At 46.0% G+C, this 27,455-nt stretch overlaps 1 protein-coding gene across 3 annotated transcripts in view; it reads left to right on the plus strand.

The window, feature by feature from the left end:
* The window catches only part of LOC147886963 (uncharacterized), a 202,797-nt gene that overhangs the window by 13,895 nt on the left and 161,447 nt on the right, over window positions 1-27,455 (plus strand). For all 3 annotated transcript variants that reach the window (XM_087394892.1, XM_087394894.1, XM_087394895.1), the window contains exon 2: window positions 9,048-9,107. In XM_087394892.1, the coding sequence (XP_087251018.1) occupies window positions 9,048-9,107 (60 nt within the window). The remainder of the gene's footprint in view (window positions 1-9,047; window positions 9,108-27,455) is intronic.

Below are 27,455 nucleotides of genomic sequence, written 5' to 3' on the forward strand. Positions count from 1 at the left end.
ATGAAGGAGAAACATGAGCCACACCCTTGCCTCGGTCAATGAAGGGAGACTGACTAGCTAAAGTGGAAGGGGGTTGCTTGGGTGGAGGACCAAAGCCTGAGAGTGGATTTGAAGGACCTGCATGAATATCCTTGTCCAAGGCTAGGTACTAGCTGCTACATGATTGGGCTCATAGGCATCACTAGTTGCGACCAAAACTGGGATTTCAATAGTCCCAATAGGTGCAAAGTTCGAGGCAAGAGAAGTTCCGCAGGGGGAGGAGCAACACCTCTAACTGCCACCCATCGAGGGAGAGTCAGTAGAGCATGAGCAGCTGAAGTAGCAAGTGGTGGTCATGCAACTAGTGTCGAGCTCTCTGTCAAGGATGAGGAGAGGTTGCACCAGAAGATTTCTTGGGCTTCTACTTCTTTAGACAATCTCTTTGCAAAAGCCCTACAAATCTGACAGTGATCCTGTCTGCTTGCTATCTCAACTCTCTACCGAAATAAAGAACCATTTGGGCGTTGAAGCATAAAATAGATTGATGCAGCCATACGCTTGGATTGGGTTGATACGGATAATAGGCCTCACTATTGTTCTACTTGGCTTGGGGCCTTGTGGTGCCAAGTATTCCACTTCAGGTCATCAGACTACAATATTTAGACGAGGATGCCTTGGTCTTTGATGTTCACTCTGCTAGTAGATTGTCCAAGTCTATAGATGGGGGTATCCTTGTGAATGTTTCTTTTCAGCTTGTCAAGGTTTTAGGTCATGTTGAGCACTCTTTTTTGGCTTCAAGATGGTATCTAGACCCTAATTCGGATCACATTCCCTTGGGTTAATGGAGGATTTGGATCTATGGAGGGGTCCGCATAAAGTATTTGCAGCAGGACCCTAGGGAGTGGGAGTGGATTGATGCAGGGCACCGAGAAAAGCTCAGCCTTAGAGACTGGAAGCCCATCAGAGCTCCTCATTGGGAGTATTTTCAGATTTCTGCTGACATGCAAAGTCCTTTTTGGAAGGGACCGGAAATCCCCTAGAAATAGAAAAATCACTCTTTTCTTTTGGGTTTCTATCTATGGAGGGATATCAATGAACCAGTGGAGGTCCATGTTCGGCATAGCCTCTACTTGCCTCATTGCCTCTCTGTTGAGTAGTCGATTGAACATTGTTTATGGGACTACAAAGAGGCGAGGATCATCTGGAAGGGATTGCTAACCTATTGCGCACTTTTGTTCCTTCTTCCTTCTTCATGACCTGGGGATCGATGGCTTGAAACTCTCTTTTGAGCCTTAAGTATTTTATGAGAGGCATGAATCTTCTTGGCTCTTTCAGTTCAACAACACGTTCTTGATTCATGCTCTCTGGATTATGTTTCCGGATCTTCTTACAAGGCTTGCACATGCCTTGATGGATACTTCATGGGAGATTTTGGTGAGCATTTCAGCATGGCATATATGGAGATCCAGATACACAAAGACTTTGGATGGCTTCGAGATCCACCCTTTACACACTTTTTTTTACTGAAATCTTTATATTTCTGTGTGGGAAACCTCAAAAGAGGTAAAAACCCACCAATAAGTATAAGGAAAAAGTTTTTACAAGTAAAACCTCAGAGCAAAAGTCATGAGGTAGCCAAGTAAAAAGTGACATATCAAGCTGGAGGAGGATCAAACACAGCATCCTCCAGCTTCAAATTGTTGCTCTGTAAAAACTGATGCAGTGATGAAACCACACCATCAATAAAAACAAGCTGTTTTTTGCCCTTGTGATTCTTCTTGATATAGGCTGGTACCCGAAATTTTTGAATCAGAGGGTCAAAAACCTGTTGTAACATGGGATGAAAAGATTCTAGTAAAAAAGGTACTTCTACATCCCGGACAGAAGAAAACTCTGGCATAGGCATCAAAGGCAGAGAAACTAAATCAACATCTGTATCTTCCGATGAAAAAGCTGCATCTGATAAAGCAAGGTTTAGCATTTGAGCTTCGTTCTGAGTAGAAGGAAACTGATGGTGCTCAACAAGGGTGCAATCCTGAGCTTCTTCAGCAAGAGGAAGATTTGCCTGTGATTTATCAACCTTCCTCTAGTAGTGCTTCGGAGCAGTAGAAGGCTTCGCCAAAGAAGCCATAGCAGAAACCGGAGAAGAAGGGAGAGTAACCTTGACAGATGAAGAAGGAGCGGGAGGAATGGGCCTGGATGTAGAAGGGCAATCACGTGCAAAATGAGCAACATGTCGGCACCGATAACATGCAGTGGGAAAAGATGCAAAATGGAGCCTGATGCACATCGGATGGGCAAGTAGGAGGAGCAGAGGCAGAAGGAGGCGCTGAGGCAGAGAAAACAAAAGAAGCAGGTGTCAGAGCAGCAGGAAAGGAGGAGGAAGATGAGACTGGAGCAAAAGCCACCGAGGGCTGCAACACAGATACGGAAGGAGGCTGCGCAGATGACCGTACAGCCTGTACGGATGGCCATACAACAGGCACGAAAGGTTGTACGGGGATGTGCAGGGAGCAGGGGAGCTGTACGGGTAGCAGTGCGGGGGGTTGTACGGGGGGCAGCAGGGTGCACGGAATTTGTACGGAAGGTCGTACAGCTGACGACAGCTGTACGGAAGGCAAGGTAGGCAGTAGGGACGTCGAGGGTGATTGTACGGACGGAAACGAGGAGGAAGACGAGGCTGGCAGGGCAGAGGAGGAGGTCTCCATCTCTCTCACACTGGCACCACACACACACACCTCCACCCTTTACACACATTAGCTAGTATATGGACAATATTGTACACACCTTGACGGCCATTGGGGTGAGCATGCAGGGGTCTTCCTAGGCAGCTTCTACAAGGAGGATTGGTTTTCTTAGGGGCTGGAGTCGCTCCTCGCTTTTCTCAGAGTCCTCTGCATTGAGGTGGCATGTTTAGCCTCAATCTTGGATTTTCTTGTGTCTTTCTATCCATGGAGGGATTGCAGTGGACCAGTGGAGGTCCATGTTCAGCGTAGCCTCTACTTGCCCTCGTTGCCTGTATGTTGAGGAGTCTATTCAGCATTGTTTATGGGACTACAAACAGAGTAGGATCACCTGAAAGGGGGATTTCTAGTCTATTTAGCACTTTTGTAGTGGCCGCACGACGTTGATAATGCCTCGAAACATGAGGCTGTCTATTCTCATTAATTGGCTGCAAATCTAAAACATTTGAGGGAGAGCCATCCTCAACATGTGGCAAGCTGAGAAGTAGAAGGGGAAGCATCAAGAGACTCCATCTCATCATCCTCAAAAATGCTGTGGTGTGTAAGGGCATGTCAAGTGATGTTTAATCCCATGTTGCTTCAAAAATCCCTGGAATGCATGTGACATGTACTCTCCCCCTCTATCTGAGTTGAGTGTTCCAATTCTAGAATTGGTTTGGTTCTCAGCCATAGCTTTGAACTCCTGAAACCAATAGAACACCTCAGATTTTTCCTTCATGAGAAAAAGCCATGTGAACCTGGAGAAGTCATCTATAAAGGTCACAAAGTACCTTGCTCCTCTATGCGTGGGAATAGTCATGGGGCCACATACATCACTGTGCACTATCTGCAACACTCTGGTTGCCTTGACCCAATTCTTACCTTGTTTACTGAATGGCAAGCGATGCAAGTTTCCAAGTGCACACCCCTCACATACTTCATTTGCTGGTTGCTGTAATTTTGGCATTCCCTGAGTCATATTATTGTTCTACAAGTAGGACAATGTCCTATGATGGACATGTCCAAACCTGGCATGCCATAAATCAGCCTAGGAAGTGTTTGCTACAGCCAATACCTTCTGATCATAAGGCTGAGCATCAAGCTTGTATAAGCCTCTGTCATATGTGCCTATTGCTACAACCTCATACCCTTTCTTTGGATCCTTGATCTTGCATTTTGGTTATCCTGAAATTCGACCAACATATGTTGATCATGGGCAATGTTTGAAAGTGAAATCAAATTTTGCCTCAAATTTGGAACATACCCTCGGATATACTTAACTTTCCCATTATCAAGTTGAATAGGAATGTGTCCAACTCCGATGATATCTTGAGAAGCATCATTGGCACATGTAACCTGTCTGCCATGAACATGTGTGATGCTCTCAAACCACTCCTGGGGAGGAGTCATGTGCTTAGTAGCACCACTATCAATATACCATGTATCACTTGCAACAAGGGAAGCATCCCTTGATTGATTTTCAGCATTCAAATCCCCCCTGGCATCCATCTTCTCATTAAATGCAGCAAACACAAAATCTCTATCACCTTGGGCAAGATGAGCTTCACCATGTGCATCTGAAGCACGAGTTTCAGTGGGGGCAACAAAATTACTGCTAGAGCTATCCCTTTCCCTCTTCTTTTCATTGGCAACCATTTTCTGACACTTTGCAATGTAATGCCCTAGCTTCTTGCAATAATTGCATTTGCCCTTTTTCTGATTTTTGCTTGAACTGCTTGCATTCCCCTCCTTGGGCTGAGTTGTATGGCTGTGCTTTGGCTCAAAATTTTTCTGAAATTTGCCCTTTCCACCCATGGCAAGCGCTTGCTCACCCTAAAGCATCTCTCCTCTTTCTGCAACAAACACTCAACTAACTCATCGAACGAGAGTGGGACTGCCCTGAGAACAATGGTCAATGAAGTGACGAATGTGCCATATGAGGGCGCTAAGCTATTGAGAGTAATAGAGATGAGCTTCTTGTCTTCTATTTCCTCATCAATACTTGCGAGCTGATCACGTAGATCAATGATCTTGGCAATATGATCAGTGATGGCCTGGCCTTCCTGCATCTCGAGATCCTTGAGCTGATTTGTCAAGGCCATTCCTTGCCTCATTCTTTATATGATACATGTTTGCCAATCTTTCCCATGCTACCTTTACATCCTTGCATGACTTGATAGTCGTCATAATGTGCGTCTTCACATTTGTGGCAATCAAAAACATCGCTTGGGCACTGCGGTGGTCAAACTTCTTCTGCTTCTCCGTCGATGCTATGGGACTAGCAGGAGGGGCTGTAGCAGTCTGTTATCTGCCTGTATTCTGACCCGAAGAAGCTGTGCTGGATGTAGATGAGCTTGCTGGCCTCACCTCATCCCCACTAACAATATCCCACAAACCCTTACCAACCAAGATGTTCTTAAGCATGAATGACCACAAGGCATAGTTTGGTTCATCCAGCTTGTCACCCTCAGACAAATTGCCAAAACTGTTTGAAAGAGTCAACATGATGCAAAATGGGATACCCACAAGCTGCAAATGTACCTGTAAAAAGAACTGCAAGTCCCAAAAGTGCAATTGGCTGCAAATGTGCCTGCAAATCCCTAACAAATGCTTGCTGCAAATGCAAAGTACGACTGGTTGCTCTGAAATGCCACTGATTGCACAATGCAATCACTGCAAAAATGGCATAAGCCAATCACTACACTCTGCTGCAATCTGAAGTGCAATCCCAAACTGAAAATGCACAACCCAAATCTGAAATAGCATACCCACGAGTGCTCAAATGCATCCAACGGAGCTCAAAGGCATCCACAACTGTAAAGTAACTGCAAATGCACCCAACAATGCAGAGTATCTGCAAATGCACTTGAGAGTGCAAGAGTATGGGCTGCAAAAAACAGTCCCGAAGCGAAATACACAGCTCAAAACACTTACTGAAAGTGCACCTTGGCCCGAAACACCTGCAAAACAGTCCACTGACTGTGTGGGCAAGCTGGAGATGACAAAGGAGCTGAAGTGAGCTGTATGAAGCTGTCGGGAGTACTTCTGAACACAACACACGTGCAGAGAAGAGCCTGGAGTTGCTAGAACACATCCGAGAGAGGCTAGAGCTGAAAAGAGTCCAGATCTGAGCAAAAACGCCGAAAACTAGCCGAAAATTAATCGAATTGCCTTCTAACAAGTTGTATAGACTCAAAATCAGGTTCTGACAAGTTGTACGGACTCGCAGCACTATCGCGCAACTGTACGGACAAATCCGTACAGACGTCCATACAATTGTATGAACAAAAACAATTATTTTTTCCCCGCCTGAAATGGTGCCGGACAGGCTTGTTTGTATGCGGGCAGCTCAGAAATTTCGAAAAACATCGAAATCGGACCTCAGAAGGTCAAAAAACAGCCGCTAGACTGTTGGAGCTACCTCAAACAAAAGCTGGAGAGCTGAATGTGAGAAGCAGGAATGCGCACTGGAGCACCAAGCTTGCGGGATTCTGGAAGCAAGCGCGGGAATGGGCTCTAGAGACGGAAGCGCTCTAATACCAAATGTAGGAACAAAGTGGAGATAGGTTGTGAACACAAGTGAGCAAGAGTGCACACACAAGAAAGCTCCAATAGAAATGTTCAAATGAAACAATACAAGTACTTGGTATATATAGTACCCAAGTACTACTAGTCAACCATAGGGTTGACTTTATGTCTACAACACCATATCTTTGTAATCTCTTACAATTCCTTCTTTCTTCTTCATGATCTGGTGAGCAGTGGCTTGGCTATGTCTTTTGAGAGCTCAAGTATCTTATGGGAGGCATGATTCTTCTTGGGCTCTTTCGGTTCGATGGCATCTTGTTGAGTCATGCTCTTTGGATAATGTTCCCTTCTCTTCGCCGACATGTTTCTTATAAATCTAGCCATGTTACTATTCCTCAATCATGCTAAAAATCGGAAGTATCACCATCCTAAAGAAGTGCCAAATCTAGCTATTGCTGTTGTTGCACAGTGGTACGACCTTTGAGGAAAGTTGCTGATCCAGTCTGGGGAATGATAGCCGCATCTGCTTTCTTGTGGATGCTTCCCATGGAGCAGTTCTGATTTCTTATGTTCACCCTTGTAGTTCCAACATGGTCTGCAGCCTCTATTGGCTGAGTTATATATGAGTCGATTTCCTGCAACTATGGCACTCTCTGCTCTATCTTCTCACATAACCTTGGTGGAAAAACTGTCTGGAAGCAATTTTCCGACATGGCAACGAAGATGCAGCTCCTTCTCATGCGGGAAGGTCTCAGGGAGGTTGTATCTGGAGACAAAGGTGAAGCTTCTTGCTCAGATTGGCAAAATGCAGTCAAAATGCCATAGCCATTATTCGGCTAGGACTTGCAGATTCTCTGATGCATCATGTCAACTTCAAGTCTACAACCAAGCATATTTGTGCAAAACTTCAAGGTATTTTGGGCAATAAAATCGCCAATTCTAAAGTGATTCCGAAACTCATTATAGTCTAAAGATGGATGATGGTCAATAATGGAGTGACCATTTAGCTAAGTTTGGCTCACTAGTTCAACAATTGGCTAGTCTCAAATGTGAGCCCATGACAAAGACAAAGTACCTGTGTTAATTAAAAGTATGGTGTTTTTTCCCATTTTGAGCATACTTTAGAAATACCCCATGTGGCTGTCACCAATTATGAAGTTCTTGTTGCATTGCTCCTTGAGAAGGACAGACGGAACAAGGACCCGATCTAAGTGTGAATAGCTTAGACTCTAAAGCCAAACTAAATAGAAGAAAGGTAAAAGAATCCAATGCAGATATTGCAGCAAGTTGCGACACATTGAGGCCAATTGCTTCAAGAAGATGGAAAAAGAGCAAGAGCAGCATCATACTAATCTTGTAGTTGAAGACGAAGTAGAGGAGATCCCCGTGATAGAGAGATTTACATTGCTACCGCCCAAGTCAACCTTAATGAGGACGATGATCCTTACAATGTGACGAATGGGCTTTCTGATTTTTTAGGATATGACAATAAGGGTTCTTTGCCTTGGTAGTCCCCCAAAAATGATTGTATTTTCTTCTTTATTGTAGTTCCAAGCTTCGGATTTATACCTTCTACCCAGTTCATAGTAAATGGGGTGACTAAGAGATGTTCTCTACTGCGGGTCATAAGCTGACTGAGAGGTTTGCTGTCACACGAGATGTGTTGGGCAGTAGGACCTGCTCTTTGTAGCATTACAGTGGGATGTGAGCTTGATCTACTCGTTGTGTGCTGGGTCTCACCACCTTTGCTCCGAAGGGGGGTTTGTTGGGAAAAGTCGTAGCCAAGGTGTGTCGGAACTAGAACTAGAGTCCTAATGTGAGTGTCCCTAAGGTTGTGACTGTGAATGTGTCCTTTGAATGTCTAAAAGGTCGCTTGTTAGATTTGATTTGACCTCATCTGTGAGGTGGTTGAGTGTTGAAGATAAGGCTTGCCTAGCCTATAAAATGGGCACATGTATCTACCTTTCAAATCAAGCAATTTATATCTACTTGTGTGCGTATCATGTGTGTGCTATCACCTCCTCCTCCATGATATCTGAACCAACAAGCATGCAGGGGCTTTCCAAGCAGCTTCTACTAGGGGGACTGTTTTTCTTGGGAAGTGAAGTGACTCGCTTGGACGAGCATATTATTCACCTCTTAGGATGTTTGGTTTCTCATGCTTTGCATGATGTATATTTACGTTCTTTCATAATAGAAGTCTTTTCCTTGGAAACAAATAAAAAATATCTTGACGTCTTTACTAGGGCTCAAGGAATCCAAATCTTAATCAAATTCATGGAAATTAAATTGATGCTCAAGGAAGCAAGGTGGAGATAAATATTTGCTCATGTAGTTTGGTGTGATTATAGTTGTGGGTGTTGAACAGAGGGCCTTGTTGTATGGTAAACTAGACTTACAACAATGTTGCTGCACTTTTATTTGGTCGCTGCCATACAGGTTTTATTTTCGGGATGAACCGCTCTTCTTTGGCTAAAGACTTCAGTTTCATTGCCAGTGTTCATATTATTTAAATGGAGGATACTTCTTATGCTATCTTCCTTGATGAAACCATATTTATATTTTTCACACTCAAGCAAGACTATAAGACAGTAAGTTTTTAGACACACATGAAGATTTCGGCCTATCATACTTTGTTGGTGTAGGTATAACAATATCGTCATAAGGAAAACTATTTGCAATGAGTGAACAAACAAAAACATAATGCTCTTAGTATAGTGTTACATTTAGTGGTGTATATCTCAGTCTTTTATGTTTTCCATATTAAGGATTCTGTTTTTTTCTCATAAGGCTAGTTCGTTTCCAACATGTTATCAGATGGAGAGAAGATGATATGATGCAGTGTAACCTTGAGAATGCTCGGTCTCTCTGGCTTCGGTAGGCTTTTTCTTGGCTCTTTCTAGCAAAATAACTTGTTATTAAAAGAAGAGGTTTCATCAAATCTAGAGGGAATATAAAAGACAAAAGGCGATAATGTTGATTGGCTGATATTTTTGTAGACACATGAATGTTTCTAACAAATGCATGCCTTGTTTGCTTGCTAAGGAGAATATGAGTATTTTATTATCATAATAATAAAAAAATTAAAGCATCCATCCACAACATTTTACTGATGCATATAATATAAGAGCGGTCTTTTTTATTCCCTTTTCTGAGAAATAGACTTCTATCAAGTATGAAAGAAACCACCCAGAGTAAAAACCCTCAAGTTGAAGTGTATGGCATCAAAGACCATGTAAAGGCAAAAAGAGCCAGGATTGTGGCTAGAAATGCCAAATCACGCCAGAGGGAGATTCAGAAAAGAAGGGGCTGTTACTCCATTCCTGAGAAACGACATCCTCTTGGTCGAGATCGCTTCGCTTTCTTACCCCTAGCTGTTCCACCAAAAACTTCCAGGTCAGTCCTCCACATTGGACATATATATAAAACCACTGGCTGGACTAAGGTATAAAAGAGAAATTTCGTCACCTACTCCAATTCCATAAGTTTGACTTTTTACATTTACTTTGTAGACTAAACAAGGCTTCAATTATCCTTTTTCCTACACAAAGATTCCATTTATAATTGTCTTCAAAGTCAAGGCTTAGATACTTGTAGGATTTCACCACTTATAGTTTGTTTCCATCATACAAAATAGAATCAGGTTTGTTTTTCTTTCCAATGGTCAAGACCTTGGTTTTGTCAATGTTGAGATTGATTCTGTATAGTTGCAGAAATCTGAAAGCACATTCACATGTATATGGAGCTGAGCTGCATTTTTAGAAAAAAGGACATCATCTGCATAAATAAGCAAAGGACCACTGAACCAGCAATTTGAATACCGCCTCCTCTTTTGCCTTACCAATTGTAATTCATCAATATAGAGTCCAAATCGTGTAGGGGATAAAGGGAAGCCTTGCTTCATTCCTATGTCACTACAAAAGATGCTTTAGGAGTCCCACTAGAATTGTTGATGATTCAAAAACTTGTTCTTATAACCTGGCTGTAGAAACCCTTAGTTCTAAGGGGACCTTTAGCTTGTCCATCCTTTGCCCAAGTTTTTGCCTAGGTACATGTCAGAATATTTTTTGAATAGGATTGTAGTAGAAGGCCCAGTAGGCACTTGGAAGGCTTTTATCAGGCTACCTGAGGATCAGAGACTATAGTCCGTGAGTCACCTAAGAGGGGTAGCACGCAGGATTCAGCAGATAGATGCAGCCATCCCGATGGAATGGACAGTTGAGGTGCCTATTATTTCCACCACTTGGATGGGAGCTTTTTCGAGGACAGCAGTTTCTCTACAGGTGATCGCTCTTCGAGGTTTCGGGGAAGATGCTTTGATCTTTGACGTTGGGGATGGAGGTATACTCTCTAGATCCACGGATGATATTCTTCTAGAGGTTGTCTTTCAGCCTGTCAGGATTGCTGGTTTTGTGGACCATGGAGCGGGCTTGCAGTGGTACTTAGACCCCGACGCTCTGCTCTTGGCCCTGGGATCCTAGAGGTTGTGGTTATATGGAGGTGGCCTCTCTCCCATCCAAACCACTGCATATAATGGGAAGTGCCCAGAGGCCTGCCATGCTCATCAAGTATACTATCGTTCCAAATGATCGGCTGCCTATCAATCTCTTCAAGGGTAGAGGGCGGAACCCTTCGAAGAGTGTTCCTGAAGCTCCCCCAAGCTTTGAGGATGGCAGTCATGAGAGGAGAGGCAGGAGACCTGAGAGAGGCGGAAGAAAAAATCCAGCGAGGGCTGTCCACCCAATCATCTCCTAAGGTAGGTAAGCAAGCCTGAATGCGTCCAAAAAAGAAATCCTTCCAAGGTTCCTGCCTGGGCATGAGTCCCCTCACCACCACCTTACAAAGCAATGCCCTGCACTGCAAGTCCGGGTCAATGATATTAAGTCCCCCTTCCCATGTAGGGAGAATAATGGTCTCCCAGGCCACCCTCGCTGCAACATCTGCCGTGCCATCAAGTCCACTCCATAGAAAATTCCTGACTGGTCTCATGAGCTGAGTGATGCAATCCCTAGACCGGCACCAGCAAGAACACACAAACCAAGCGGTGGCCAAGAGAACCTGGTTCACTACCACAACTCTAGAGGCAAGGTCGAGTTTGGTTGAGATCCAGAAAAGGAGCTTTCTTCTTATACTTTCTAATACTGGGGCAAACTGCTGTGTTGGAGAGATGCCCAATCCTACGTGGCATCCCAAATAACTGACAGGAACACCCCTCTGAATCCAAGAAAAGCCAATGTCAACTCCCCAGACTGGAGTGTCCTCATCACTTATCCAAAAGCCAAAGGATTTACGCCAATTGATGTGTGCCCGTGCAACATATCCAAGGCTGTCCGAAAAGAATCAAGTGACTGCGAAGAGGCCTCAATAAAAATAGCAGTGTCATCAGCCAACTCATAGTCAAGAAGAACCTGCTCATGTCTCAAGGGCAATCTCAACCCATAAAGCTCAGCCTGAGATCTAAGGAAGAAACTCATAGCTTCTGCCACAAAGAGAAAGAGGAAGAGGGCTAAAGGGCAACCCTGACGAATTGATCTGGAAATCTAAAACCTGTCACCCCTTACCCCTCCAATCAAAACTTTGTTGTGGGCTGATCTGTAAAGAGAGGCCACCCCTCTAATCCATGCATCTGAAAATCCAAACCGTAGAAGAGTGCCCTCAAGAAAACCCCAATCTACTCTGTCATAGGCTTTCTCAAAGTCCAGGAGTAGAACTGCCAGCCTCTGCCCGCTCTGCATAGCCCACTCTATGGCTTCCCAAAAGGAAAATATATTATCAAATATGCTCCTGCCATGCACAAAGACTATCTGAGTATCATGGATGAGGTCCGGAAGAAGAGGCTGCAACCGGATGCTAATCACCTTGGCCAGGATTTTGTACAGAGTGCCCAAAAGAGTGATGGGTCTCCAATGGGATACAAAATTCATGTTGCCTCCTTCGGGATAAGGTGTATGAGTCCCTCGGTCAGTGAGTCAGGCATCTCACCCGAGTCCCAAATGCCCTGCAGGGCTGAAGTAATATGATCACCTATCGTATCCCAAAAGGCTGTAAAAAAAGAAGAAAGACCATCGGAACAAGGGAATTTTCCCTTATGAAGGCGGAGAGAGCACTCTTGAATTCTGTGTTGGTAAAGCATGCATCAAGTGAGCAAATCATCTCTGGTGTGACCAACACAAGTAAACTCTCCCAAATCTCATCTCTAGCCACATCTCTAGCCACATCTCTAGCCTGTGTGTCAGGATTTGCGGACAGAAGGGAGGCATAGAAAGCTTGACATGAAGGCCGGTTATACAATGTTATACATGCCAAGGCCCACATGAGGCTAGTGAGTGTCCCTATAAGAATCAAGCCAACCAGCCAATCTCGTGCTTTAAGTGCCAAGGACCTCACTTCCTAAGGGATTGCCTCTATAAGGAGGACCAACTCTTACCCCCAGCAACCGCTTCCAACACAAATGCCCCGTTATGCAAAATTGTGGGGTGGATCACCTCTTCAAGGACTGCCTAACGAGTCGAGCCCCAAAAATGACCCCAAATCCTAAGACCAGCATTAACTTGCTGAGCATCAAGAGGGGACAAGTCTCTTTGGTTATCATTGAATGTGATCACTAGGGCACAAGCTAGGCCATGAGCAAGGAACTTAGAAAACATGCTTAGAGGGATAAGCAGCTTTGAACCTGTCTAAGGACAAGAGCCATTCAGGAGCCATTAAAATAGGGAAGGGACCGGATAAGGTTATCATCCAGAGCGGGTCCGATGAGGACACCGCCACTGTATTCACTTCCACCTCGTCTGAAGGCAACCAGTCAAATTTGGGCCGTGCCCACCCTTGGTTTGCAAAACAGGGTAATGTAAGAGGGTATAATCTCACAAATAGGACTTAACCTCAAAGGGGCGCAATGACTACCCTGACCCAGCAGTCCAGAAACAACTTCTTGCAAAGGCACAACAGTTGGTGGTCCGTGACTGCCAAGGAATATTTGAGGAAAGGCTCAGGACCAACAAGGGCATGGATACCATACACCCAAACTACCAGACCCAAAACAAAGCCCCTAAGGCCACCCCTACCCTAGAAATGGTAGTTGAGGAAGGCTCAAAAGGCACAACGGTGGGATGGCCGCTCTTAAGACACAAGATGTTTGAAGAGGACCCTAAGTGGCACCAAGGTGCGGAAGAGGACCCTATGTCCTTTTATGGTTTTGAAGAACTGCAGTCGGAAGGCTGAGAACCCATCAACCAACCTCGAGATGTGACAGGGCTCACTGCAGTTTTGTCCATAGAGGTCAAAATGCCCATAGACGCCCTACTAAGAGGAAATCCCATCCTTTGAAGTGATCTTTCCGACTGGATGAATGGACACATGGTCACCCTTGAGGAAGTGGCCATTGAGGTAGCCAAAGCCCCTGCAAAAGAGCCAAATTTCGTAAAGATACTGGTCAACAAGCTAGGCTAGTACTTTGAGAGCGATGATACGAATATTGTGCTCCCGATTACCTGCCAAAGCAATACTGGATGGAGGAGTGGGAGTCAGCATAGTCACTAAACAGTGTTGGGCTAAGTAGGGAAGGCCACAGATGGAGAGCACCAATCTGATCATAAAACTAGTAGCTGATGGAGCGACAACCCAACTGGTGGGAGTTCTGAAGGGCATAAAGATCAAGACCTTTGGCCTCACCTACCGTGTGTGGTTTGTCGTAATGGAGACACTGCATGTGCACTGCAGGTCTAGTCCACGATTGGGCCTCTAATAGCATCTGTTTACGCAAGGATGAGCAGATCGTGAGGGTCGACGACCTCCAAACATGGAAGGCCCATCCAATGACGGCAACTTATTTGCTGTTGAGTACTACACAGAGGACCACCTCCCTGAACGTATTCCAAGCATGCAAAGAGAAGGACCTGGGTGAGGACCGGGATGAACAGTGGTATGCTCTACTGTTAGAACCCGAGTTCTCATAGAACTGGAGTATGTCCTCGCTACTATAGATGCAGTCTAGAGGACAGGAACGAAGATGGGGGCCTACGATTTCAAGGTGCCCGAGAACATAGTTCCCTTAAATATGATTAATATCTTAAGGGCACCAGAAGATGGCCAATGGGTATGAAAGGTAAAAACGGATCTTCACTGATTGAGATATGTGGGTGTTGTTAGCGCATACCATGAGTTCTCGACCAATTAGAGGGCCAAGCTAGATAGAATTAAGGCTCCCCTAGGATCCCTCAAAGCAGAGGAGATCCCTCTAGCTACGGCCAAAGCTCCCCTTGGAAGCTAATCCACAACAGAAAGGCAAGGCTCTAAAAGCCAAAGCCCCCAAGACTTCTCCTAAGGATAAGCAGCCTACCCCTAAGGTCTTGGAAGATGACGAGAAAGAGGAGACTAATTTACGTCAAGTCCCCAAACACTTCAAGGCTTATACGATTCAAGACCGCAAGATACTTCTGGAAACGAACTGCAGAAGAAGGGAAGCATCAAGGGTATGACAGTCTCGCTAAGGTTAAGGAAGTGGACCTTGCCTCAGACGGGGAAGACCCTAAACCGGTCTATATCGCCGATGACCTCACTCTCGAGCAAGAAGAAGCTCTTATTACTTGTTGAGTGCTATAAAGGAAAGGGTTAGATGCCCTAACCCTAACCCTAAATGGGTTTGTATATATTCTACATTTTCAACTAAATCTAGTGTACAGTTAGTCATTTGTGGTGTGCTCTCTAGTTGTGCCCTCTCTCCTCATCTCCACTCTTCTCCTCTCCCCTCTTCATATTTTGTCATGGTATCAGAGCTCCCTTTCCTTCCACCGCTGAGACATTGCAATTCATGTGAGAGAGTGAGAGATCGAGAGATTGAGAGTTCTTGAGTGTTCTCTTTGTGAGAGAAACATTCCATTCATCGTCGAGAGTTCTTTGAAAGAAATTTCTATTCATTCTTGATTGAGAGAATTTTAGCATTGAGAGAGAGGTCCTTACTTTGCAAGAGGGAACTGCCCACCTTTGAGAGACATTAAGAAAGAGCTAGGTCTCTCTCCAAGGGACTAGTGACCTCCAAAGCTCCAAAAGAGCCAGGGATTGGTCTGTTAGATGAAGGATGGGCTTTCACACGTTGCAAATTTTCAGCTGATGATTTATCTGCTTGCTGATCAGCTTGTGGGGGAGACCATGTCCAAAAATCTGGACCGGGAGTTGCATTAGCTCCTAAGGTATTTTGGGTCGAGGAAGCAACCTGCTCTTCTGGTCGATCCCCATAATAGGAATCCAAAGGTCCTTCGCTATGGCCACCATGCAACTTCTTTAGCACAATCCCCCTTTCACAAAAAAATCAACTCCGTGCGCCCGTCCGCAATCTCCACAATAATTGCCAGAAGGACACGTCGGTCATCATTGCACTCGCATGTTCCCACATCCTTGTGAGGATGCAGTCGAGGGGGGACTTTAGGCACAGCTTGGAGGGAATGATCAAATCTTTGCGCAATTGCCTTGGAATGCGATCGAGGCGCCTCCATAAGCAAAAGAGAGGCACGAGATTCTCAAGTGGTAAATGCAGCAAATGAAGGCTGCAAGAAAGAGGCATGTTAGAGAGAAGAGGAAGGCCAATATAATTGTATTGGACACCACGCCTACGCGTCTCCAACCGCCATAGCTCCAAGCATCTTCAACACGACCCCTCCAAGATATCAACCACGTAAGACTCCATGATGAGGGTTCCGGGCCTACCATCCAGCACAAATTTGTGAAGCATGGTGACAGACTGGTAATTGCGAAGGTGGTGCTCACCTCCAACGATTCAGACCTTCAACTACGTGCGAGCCGCTCCTTCGAAGGTCTCCTGCCCAGCCCACGCTCCTCTGCAACAACCCGCAGGCCTCCATCCTTCTCAAAGGGTGACTCTATAGCGGCTCTCGCAGCCCACAGCGATACTAGCAGAGGCCCAGGCAGCATAGCGGCTCCTCCAATCGTCTTCACCACCATCAGCTCATCGCCTACGTATAAATCCGTCATTGCAGGGACGGAATCTGCTCAAGATTCCATCATATGTTCTCCATATTCCGTTGCATCTATGTGGAACCTCCAAAGATTTCGGTGACCCAAGGCTTGCCCACAAAACTGACACATGGCACCTTATCTTGCCACGGGGCAGATAAGATATCTTATCATCCACGTCAGTCTGCCACATCACCATGCTATTGCCACGTCATCATTTCTTATCTGCCACATGACAGTTGACCGTCACGTCAGTAGACAGATCACCCGTGTCACGTCATCGTTGACCAGTCAGCATTGACCACATTACCTGCCACGTCATAGCATTGACCACATCACCTGCCACGTCATTTGCCACGTCACTTGCCACTTGTCATTGCCATGTCATTAATTGAGACCCTAGTTAACCTGACCCTGGGTTAGTTAACCTGACCATGGTTGGATCAATCTGACCTTGGGTTAGGTTAGTCAGTGCCACCTCAGCCGTCTAGTCAGCACTGACCCCTGCAGGCACAGTCCCCAGCCAGGCACACTGTGAACACACTGTATGTGACCACTCCTGCCACCTTAGCATAGGGCTCCACAGGCACAGTCCCTGCTAGGCACAGTCACTGCATGTGACCCCCTGACTGCCACATCATCATTGAGCACATTTGCACTCCTTTTGCCCCTCCACCTAGATCAAGTCGTATCTCTTGATCCAGGAAGAATTTGAGGGAGCTTCAAAAAGAAAAATCGCTCAATTTTTCGTGCTCTACGTGCTCGTTATATCACGCGCATATTTCAGCGCAAGTATCACCCACTTTTGATCCTCGCCCGAAAAATCCTCTTCTTACACACACATCAGCCTCTACATCGATGCATCTGACCCAGCACATAAAAAGAACCAAAGAAAGAAATTATTTGCTCTTCTTTCATCGATCGACGGTTGGTCTAGATCTAAATCAGAGTAGATCGATGAAAGAAGGGCAAAGTAGACTAGATCGCCATAGAGGAGACGCTTTGAATTCCGAAAAAATTTCTGACTAGTCCCTACTCAGAGTCAATCCCTATGCTCACATATGGTTTCACATCATCACATTACATGAAACATGACGTTCATCAATTCAGTGAGCAGTCTTCAGTGATATTGGCACATTGTTCAGTGGGCAGATAGCACATGATTTGATTTCACACACACATGCCATCATTGTAAAGCCTATGCGGCTATTTCACGGCATTGTGTACTTTATTACAGCCTTGTAAAGACTCTTGGCTATTCTCAGCATCATTTGCCACAAGCCTTGTAATTTAGATCAGATTATATATTGTAGTTCTATCTTCACCGACAGTTCGTATTTCACTTGTTACAGTCAGTGTTTTGCAGTTGATTCAGACAATGATTTTCCCAAGAACTGCAAGTCCAAAAAGTGCAACTGGCTGCAAATGTGCCTGCAAATCCCAAACTAATACTGGCTGCAAATGCAAAGTACCACTGGCTGCTCTGAAATGCCACTGACTGCACAATGTAATCACTGCAAAAATGGCATCAACCAATCACTGCACTCTGTTGCAATCTGAAGTGCTATCCCAAACTGACTAACAAGTCGTACGGGCTCGAAATCAGGTTCCGACAAGTCATACGGACTCGCCACACTATCGCGCAACTGTACAGACAGATCCGTACGGACTATACGGACGGGGGAAAAAAAGATATTTCTTCCCCCCCTCCCCCCGCCTGAAATGATGCAGGACAAGCTTGTTTGTATGCGGGCAGCTCCAAAATTTCAAAAAACGTCAAAATCAGACCTCAAAAGGTCAAAAAACAGCCGCTGGACTGTTGGAGCTACCTCAAGCAAAAGCTGGAGAGCTGAATGTGAGAACCAAGAACGCGCACTGAAGCACCAAGCTTGCGGGAGTCTGGAAGCAAGCGTGGGAATGGGCTCTAGAGACGGAAGCGCTCTGATACCAAATGTAGGAACAAAGTGGAGACAGGTTGTGAACACAAGTGAGCAAGAGTGCACACACAAGAAAGCTCCAATAGAAATGTTCAAATGAAACAATACAAGTACTTGGTATATATAGTACCCAAGTACTACCGATCAACCATAGGGTTGACTTTATGCCTACAACACCATATCTTTGTAATCTCTTACAAATTCCATGAGAGGAAGATACTTTTCCCATTCAGCTTCCTACCCAGACACACAGCAATGCAAAAGATCCAGCACCATGGAATTGGTAATCTTGCTTTGACCGTCAGACTAAGGGTGAAAGGTCTCTATAGAGAGAGCTTTAAAAAACTGCTGAAATTGAGGATTCTTCTTCAAAGTCTTAGGTACGAACTCTTTGTCAAGGTCATCGTTTGGTCTCAAATCTTGACAGTTTGGTTCAGCGCTGTTTGCTGCCCCAAAACTGCAAATTATTTAGATGATTCCCTCCAAGAATTGTTGATTTCAGTTCAAGTTCTTGAAGCAGCCCTGAATTGCGACTCAATTTGGTTGCTTTTTTCAACAATCTAGTGCATTTTGGATCACTCGTGCTTCCAAACAGTCCAGCCTTGATCTATTCTGCCTTTTGAGCTCATCATGGCTTCAGAGACACGAAAAGGCGCCCATAGAGATGGATTTGTCACTTTCCTCCATGTGGGTCCTTCCCTAAAGGTTGGTCTTCCATCTTGGCACACTTGTCTCCATGTGGGCCCTTCCCTAAAAGTTGGTCGTCCACCTTGGCGCACTTTTCCACTTAAAATTGTTGGAAACATGGTGTGAGTGAGAGAGAGAGAGATAGGCTAGGGAGTAAAGAAATGGTAGACAAATTTAGAATCCATGAAGACTCATTCATTCATCATCCTATATGAGACAAGTGAAGTACAAGCCTTATATAGGCTACACACTCACACATTGCACCAAGTGCATATGGGATAACTCCCATAGTGACACATGGCACTCAAACATGACTCACACACATGAACGTGTACTAGATCTCCTAGTACTACACACCAACACATCACATCAACACACTCTTTGGCTATGATGTCTCCAACACCCCCCTTCAGAGCGAAGAGTGTGAGACCCAACACGCAAGGAGTAGACCAATCCCCCTTCCACGGCAATACTGCAAAGAGCAAGTCCAACTATCCCCAACACCTCCTGTGTGATAGTGACTTCTCAGTTAGCCTGCAACCGACAAGGGCAAACCATCACTTGTCACCCCCCCTTACTCTTAAGTGGGTGGTCAATACCATCAAACCAAAGTAAGAGACAGAACTTTCATTTTTCGAGGACAACCCATGGCAGAGTACCTCTTATTGACTCCAAATACATTCAGTTTAGAGGGACAACTCAAGGCTGAGAACCTTTATTGACTCAACACAGATACACATAGAACTAAGCATCATCTACCACCTCAGAGAGGGATAGATCATGCAATATAGCTGATAAAACTTGCTCCTTAGGTCCAATAGATGTGGCATAAATATTCTCGAGCTTGTCCAAGGTCTCCTTAGCTGAAGTAGCAAGGTCAAGTTGATGAAGCAATTTGTTGGCCAACCTCACACCAATAAATGCCATTGCTTTGTCATTCTGTTCATCCCTAGCTGAGAGTGATGCCCATGAATCTTCACCACAAGAACGAGGCTCCATAATATCAATATGAGGTAGCAAAGGCAACAAGCTGAAATGGATAACCAGCCAATAAAGGAGCTGGTCTAGGGATCTGAAATGATTCAACAGCTTGAGAAATTCGTGAATAAACGTGTCCAATGCTGGTGGATGACCTTGGAGGTTCCAAAATGCAAAACCTAATGGAAAAGCAGCAAGAATATGTCTGGAAATGTAGAACTAAGTGAACGTGAATCAAAGAGCAGCAAGTAGATGCCCCAAAATGCAAAAAGGAGCCAAGAGATGTGTACTAGTGGGCGTGGAAAGCACTCCAAGTGTTGTAGCAGGTCTGAAACTGATCAGACGGCTCTCTAGAGAATCCGAAATGATGTAACATGCCTCCACAATGAAAATGGTCTGTATGTGCTAAAAGGCCAGAAACACCTCGAAAGTGGCTGGAAATGCAGCTCCAAGGTGAGTTAGGGTTTCAAAATGCTGGAGCTGATGAGGAAAACACTCGAAATCACCTCTGATGTAGGCGCTTATGCTGCAAGAGCACCAAAACAGCTCGAAATTGCAGTAGCAGCTCCAAACTAGGTCGAAAAGCGTCTAAAAGCTCACAAAATTCTGCAATCAAGGCTCACAGATGTCAATCTCTGTTGCAACAGCCTACAAACCCTAAAAACAGCAATGGAAAGGCTCCAAAACAGCTCGTGTGCAGGTGCCTGTGGCTATAGGGTACCGACCAGCAAGAAATGGAGGCGGTTGGCTACAGTAATGAACACAAAAGGGGCTGAATGAAGGCATAAATGAAGGGGGTTGTGCAAAAACCCTAATCGGGTAGGAGTAGCGCCGAAGGAGACAGAAATGAGCAAAGGGAAAGCTTCAACTGAGACGGAAATGAGGCAGCTGCATAGGCTTTAGGGTTAGGACAGAGATTAAATGGCAGGGCAGAATTAGGGTTAGGGTTACGACAGAGATGACGTGACAGGGCAGCTATGGCAGATTGACCTGCTCTGATACCATGTTGGAAACATGGTGTGGGTGGGAGAGATAGATAGGCTAGGGAGTGAAGAAATGGCAGATGAATGTAGAATCCATGAACGCTCTCATTCTTTCATCATCACTAAATGAGACAAGTGAAGTACAAGCCTTATATAGGCTACACACTCACATACTTGCGCCAAGTGCATATGGGATAAGTCCCATAGTGACACATGGCACTCACACATGACTCGCATACACAAACTTGTACTAGATCTCCTAGTACTACACACCAACACATCACATCAACACACTCTTTGGCTATAATATCTCCAACCAAAACATGGGCCTTTTTGCACTCTCCAAGGTCCTAAACAATTAATAAAACAATATTCAACTTAACCTATGAGAGGTTATGCATTCTAGTTCTTGGACTAATCCTAGTCCCTTGTGTCCCCACAAGTGCACGTGTGTCTTTTTGCACTCACCAAGATCCTACACAGTTAATAAAACAATATCTTAACCCATTAGAGGTCAGTTGATGTGCATACATTCTACTTCTTTGACTAATACTAGTCCTTTGTGGGTGTCCCCACAGTGCACACTAACCAATGCTAAAAAAAGGAAAGTAAGCTTGCTCTAGTTGATTAAAGTCAACTTTCTTTGACTGGAGATAGTGACCTCCTAAATGAGGTCACCATCTACTGCTAAACTTGCCTGGATCCAATCCCATACATGGCTTCTCATGGGTGTGAATCCAACAATCCTACCCACCAAAGCTCTGGCCTGAATTGATTGTACTGCATTCTTCACGTGTTGTTTCTCCTCTAGAGAAAGTAGAACCTTAACGGCTTGTCTAAAGGGGGGGGGGGGGTTCCTGCCACTTTCGGAAGTATTACCAGAGGCCTAGGGCCACTGGTGTGACAAGCAATGAGGACATGCCAAAGGCGTCATGGATGGTGCGTGGGGCGAGTGCTGGTCGATGGTGTCAATGATATGCGAGCGATACAAGTGCAAGAGTAATGTGAGCAAAGAGAAAGAATAAAGCGGAACAAAATCACAGAGCCAACCCTCAACATGAATGGAACAGAACTCCAGCCACATGACATAGGGTCCATTATACCAGGTGAAGGGAGAGGAGGGGAGAAGAACACAACAGGAAGAGATGTTAGAGGAGCGAGCAGAGATGGGAAGAAGCATAGTTCATTAGAAGGAATTAATCATGCACTCATGAGAGTTACACCAAATGACTGATACACAAGGAAAGATACACACTAGGCGAGCTCTTGACTCTAGCCTCTCTCTCTCACTCACGCCCTATGTGCCTATGCTGGAATGCACCTCTTCTAGAATGCCCCCATCCTCCCTCCTTTGCCCCTCTTCACCTTCCCCTCATCGGCTCCTCGTCGCTGGAATTCCCCTTCCCTCCTTCCTATTGGTTGTCCTCCTATCTCCTTAGCCGTTCCGCCACTTCGTCCCTTGATGGCTTCTACAACTCCCCAACCTCCTTCGAGTCAGTGAGTAAAGTACTCCATGTGTACTCTTGTCTATTCCATGAGCACCTAACACTAGTTGGTGGCAAGGGGTGGTGCACCACCTATGCTCTTTAACTGCTAGACTGCTTCCCATGTCCACCAACATGTGCACCACCTGTGCTCTCTTAACTGCTATAGTCTAATGTGCTAGTGCGCTAGTACTTCACTCTATGACCAAGGTCGGATGACCAAGGGCAGATCAGTTTGGCATGCCCAGTCCTGTACTCTTACAGTCATGTACTGCTCTAGTAATGTCCTTCTCAAGTCATGTCCAAGTCATGTACCACTCTAGTGTGGTACATAGTGTGACCAAGATCTGACTACAACGTGGCTTGACAGGTTGCTCTAGTGACCAAGATGTGAACAAGGTGTGACCAAGGTCTAATCATCCTTGGCATGATGTTTCGGTGACCAAGATGTGTACAAGGTGAAGGCACATGGTGCAGAGAGAGAGAGAGGGAGAGAGGGTAGGCTAGGGAGAGAGAGAATAATACTCAAATAAAGACATAATGGAATGGAAATGAAATGACAGGAGCAATGAACCAAAATGAAAGTACTCACATGTAGACCAAAGTGCTTGTAGGCTTGATAGTTGATTGATTTGACACTAGACAAGTACAGCTCTTATATAGAGCACACATACATATGAACACCAATGCATATGGGATAACTCCCAATGTGACATGTGGCATCCATAGGACACACTAGACTAGTACTAACATTAAAACTCACTAGAACATACCAAACTGACTCATCTTGACTCCATTTCCTAACACCCTGTTACCTTATCACACGACCACCTATCGACAGGCGTTGACCACATGACGACATCTGTTGACCACATGTTGACCATGTGTCAACACAAGTTAGCCACGCGATCACACGGGTTCATCCAGGAGTACTGTCCGAGGCTGTCAACCACAGGTCGACACAGGTCAACCACAGGTCGACACAGGTCAACCACAGGTCGACACAGGTCAACCACAGGTCGACACAGGTCAACCACAGGTCGACACATGTCAACCACAGGTCATCAAGAGCTGCGCACACGGAGAGTGAGCTTAGCACATGGAGCAGTCAGGAGTATTTATATTACACAGTGGTTCAGTGATACAGTGGTGCAGTGGTGCGGTGAACCAACTCACCTGCACATGGAGAATTTACACCATCGGGCTGGCGAGTCAGGGAGTCAGAAAGTCGCCGAAGCCATCAAGAGGTGCGGTGAACCAGCTCACCTGCACATGGAGAATTTATACCATCAGGCTGGCAAGTCAGGGAGTCAGGAAGTCGCTGAAGCCATCAAGAGAGCCAGCGGCGCAACGGCTATCCTCAACAGCTAAGGAGATAAGAGGATGACCAATGGGAAGAAAGAGGGGGAATTCTCAGCGAAGAAGGGACCCTCCAAGGCGGGGGATGAAGATGAAGGAGAAGGGAGAGAGAAAGGGGAGGCATTCGCATTCGGCATTCGGCATTCGAGAGGGGAGCGAAAGGGAGGAGAGTGAGGAGAGATAGAGGCTAGAGCTACGAGCTCGCCAAGGAGAGAATGTGGAGAGACTTGTGTGCACCTTTTGTCTACTATGGGGATAGACCTGTGTATTCTCCTGATTTGCGACTTGTGTATTCTTGTGACTTGCGACTTGTGACCTGGGGACACGTCCAGTGATATGTACATTGGCCAACTCGGTCACTTTCTCATCTCGCTTGTCTCTTCCGGATATGGGGATTGTTCACCAGTGTAGGATTTTCTTATTTTGCTTATGTTGTGGAGTTCACCGGTGATTGTCATTTAGCATAGTGCACTCGTACGTCGTTGTCCACTGCAGTATAGCATACGACACTCGCACACTACTGCACGGTGCGCTCTGCACGATCCATTGCATTAGAGCATTGCAAAACTCATGCTTCTCACGCCAGTGGCCTTTGGCCTCCGGTAACACTTCCGGAAGGATAGGAACCCCTCCCCCCCCCAAACAGTTTATGGCGATCACGGTGGGACACTGCTGGTATTGAGTAGCACAAGAGAAGTCGTGATCTAGGGTCCCAGAGAGAGGTCTTATGCCAAGTAGTTCTGAAACCTTTGAAGGAGCTAGTGCGAGAACTAGGAGGTACTTGAGGAGAGTGGAGAAAAGACTTCCGGCAGACCAAACTAGGTACAAGAAGCATTACGTGCGACGTAAGTTTGCAAAGCCCTCAACTCGAGCACAAAGTGAGCCCACTGGAGCAGTAGCAAGAGCAAGTAACTTCATCGACACTCTCATTGACTTGGATCAACAGGGACCCTGGTGGTCAGATCCGGACTCCGGAGAAGAAGAAGTGCAAAGCGGAGAACAGGTGAAAGAAGAGGGTACTAAGGACGAGGGCTCCTCAGGGACTCATCAAGGTCAAGGAAGCCCCTCTTCTCTTCCTGCAACGATGTCTTCATCAACCACCTCTTCTACCGGAGTGGTGACTCCATTTGCTGCTCCTGCCTCAACCTCTTCTGGACAAGCTGCGACCTCATCTGTTATGCATAGCTCCGGGCTCCTCGCTAATCCTTCTTCTACATCTATTCCATTGGGGGATACTTTTGCTCCGGCCATGCCTTTACCTGCCACGATGGTTTCATCTCCCTTTCCATCCACACCGGTGTTGCCTTTTCCACCACCTCCTTCCTTCCCTTCTGCCTACTCATCCATGACTTCAGCTCCGTCCCTTTCTTTCCCAAATGCTCTCCCATCCTCTTTCACCCCCACATCTTCCATGTTCTCACCCTTTCCCTCTGCAACACCGAGACCCCCCACTTACGCGCTACCATCTGGGTACACTCCCTCTATGACTACATCAGTAGTGACTTCCCCATTGTGGTCCTCCACAGGAGGAGTTGTCAGGGTGGTCTCCTCCTTGGGAACACCAACACTTATTACAGCCCCATCGGGACTCCCTCCAACTCTTGCATCTTCTCCAACCTCTCGGGTGGGGATGGCCGTTCTCAGTTCCCCAGACAGAGCTAGACTTCTTGAGCTACTCAACAAGGTCCACGTGAAGACTCAAAAGTTCAAAGGCCACCTCCATGAGGATGCGGAAGCTCATGTGAGGAAGTTCCTCACAGCATGTAAAGCTAAAGGTGTGGAGAATGAGCATGCGTTCCTTCACATCTTTCCTTCGTCATTGGAGGATGCAGCGGATGTATGGTACAGTCAATTTCCTCCGGACCACTTCCAGACGTGGACAGACCTAAGGGAGGAATTCTTACGCACTTTCAAGTTGGAAAAATTCGAACACATGATTGTCCAAGAGTTGTCCACTGACACCATGAAGCCTGGAGAAAGCATCTCTGAGATGTACACAAGGATGAGGGTCTTGGCGGCAAAGATGTCTGTGCCACCTAATGATGCTGTTATGAAGGGATGGTTTTTGAAAGCATTACCCCCTTCCATTGCTATAAGGTTGGTGGATAAACTCCCTGAACATGCCTCACTTCAAGACTTCCTAAAAGAAGCTGTCAAGATGGAACGGTCACAGTTAAGCTTTGCCTCATCAACGAATACGACCACCCAACTCCCAAGAGAGGAGGGATCATCCGCATGGCAGCAACTCAAGAAGGAGTTAGAAGAAATCAAAGAAGGCCTGAAAGATAGAATAAAGGTGGATGGCCAATCGTCCTTTGAGGCCCAAATTCGAAGTGGCCTTTGGTGCACCGAATGCAAGGGTTCTAACCATGGTTACTGGGAGTGCCCCTCCAAGCGAAAGGTACCTACTTCTACCTCATTTTGTACATTTTGTGAGATCCATGGACATGATGCCTCTGAGTGTAGGTACCTTAAAGGATTAAGGAAGCTTCTTCCAGAGTATACCTCGGGGGAACCTCTGGTTGCTGCAGTCAACAGAACGGTACCCATAACTTCTGGTCCAGCAGAAGTATCTCCTGCTCCCCCTCTTGCACGAGCATCTGAGCCACCCCCTCCTCCTGTCATGCCACCTCCATTGCTTCCGACTCCCCCTTTGCTCCAAGCTCCTGCCCCCAATTCAATTGGATCCCCTTATTTCTATCCTCAGCCATACTATGCCCCGTACCAACCACCTATGTCAGGGGGTGGCTATGGACCCTCTTATCAACGCGGTCGAAGGGGTGGTTTCAGAGGTGGACGCGGAGGTGCAGGCAGGGGTACAAACTTTAGAAGACCCATCATGTGTTACAGATGTGGCGAGTACGGCCACTACCAAGATGATTGTACACAGCCGTTCGGGGGACCCTCTTGTACACAGTGCAACACAAATGACCACTACACCAGAGATTGTCCCAATAGAAGAGTGGAACCCGCATCCCAAGTGAATATGGTTGATGTAGTAGTGGCGGGGGAGGGCAACAATCCCCATTTGATTGGCGCAGTGTTGGGCGCTGTGACACGGTCACATACAAAAGGTGACAAATGTAAGGGTGACTCAGAGTCAGCACCGGCGGAGACCTCAGCACCAATGAGTTCGACAAGTGTTCTCCCACCGAGGTCATTCTCCTCCTCCAAAGTACACAGTACGCCCAGGAATAGACCACCCATGCTGGCTTCTGATAGTGATTCAGAAACAAACTCGAAGGGCCCACAACCATTAAGGTCAACCACTAACTCTGGGAGTGCCTCATCCTCGGGGGATCACTCTATGCCTTTGAGGTATCAGGAGGTAGTAAAGGGTGTCACGAGAGATCTTCAAACAAGTTCTGAAGATGAAGGTAGCACACCTCAGCTTCCATCCCGCAAGTCTAGAACTGTGAGGTTTGCAACAGAAGTGACAACCCTCGGACAGTACCGGGATAAGGAGGCACGAGTAGGTCCTCCCACTTTGTCCTCAACAGCACTCAACAGAGAAGAGGCTATGGGGACAAGATCTAGTTCTGCCCAGGAAAAAGGGAAAGGAGTAATGGAAGAGAAACCAGTGGAGACAATGACTCACAGTTCAGACCTACATCCACATCCTCGTGTAAGCTTCGACCCTCGGCCAGAGGCTAGGAGGATGAAGTTACAAAAGGCTAATGCTAGTGTCCACCACTACTCCCTGTTTGAAGATCTTACGAGTTTCAAACCCAACCTCACTCTACGACAACTTTGCCTATTGTCCCCCCAAATCAAGCATCAGACTATTACATTTCTGAATCGCCTCCCAGGAGGTCGACACAAGGGATC

Source organism: Dipteris shenzhenensis, chromosome 23 (assembly GCF_047967505.1).
Source record: "Dipteris shenzhenensis isolate YYH24624 ecotype China chromosome 23, Dip_SZ_1.0, whole genome shotgun sequence".
Classification (NCBI taxonomy): Eukaryota; Viridiplantae; Streptophyta; class Polypodiopsida; order Gleicheniales; family Dipteridaceae; genus Dipteris; species Dipteris shenzhenensis.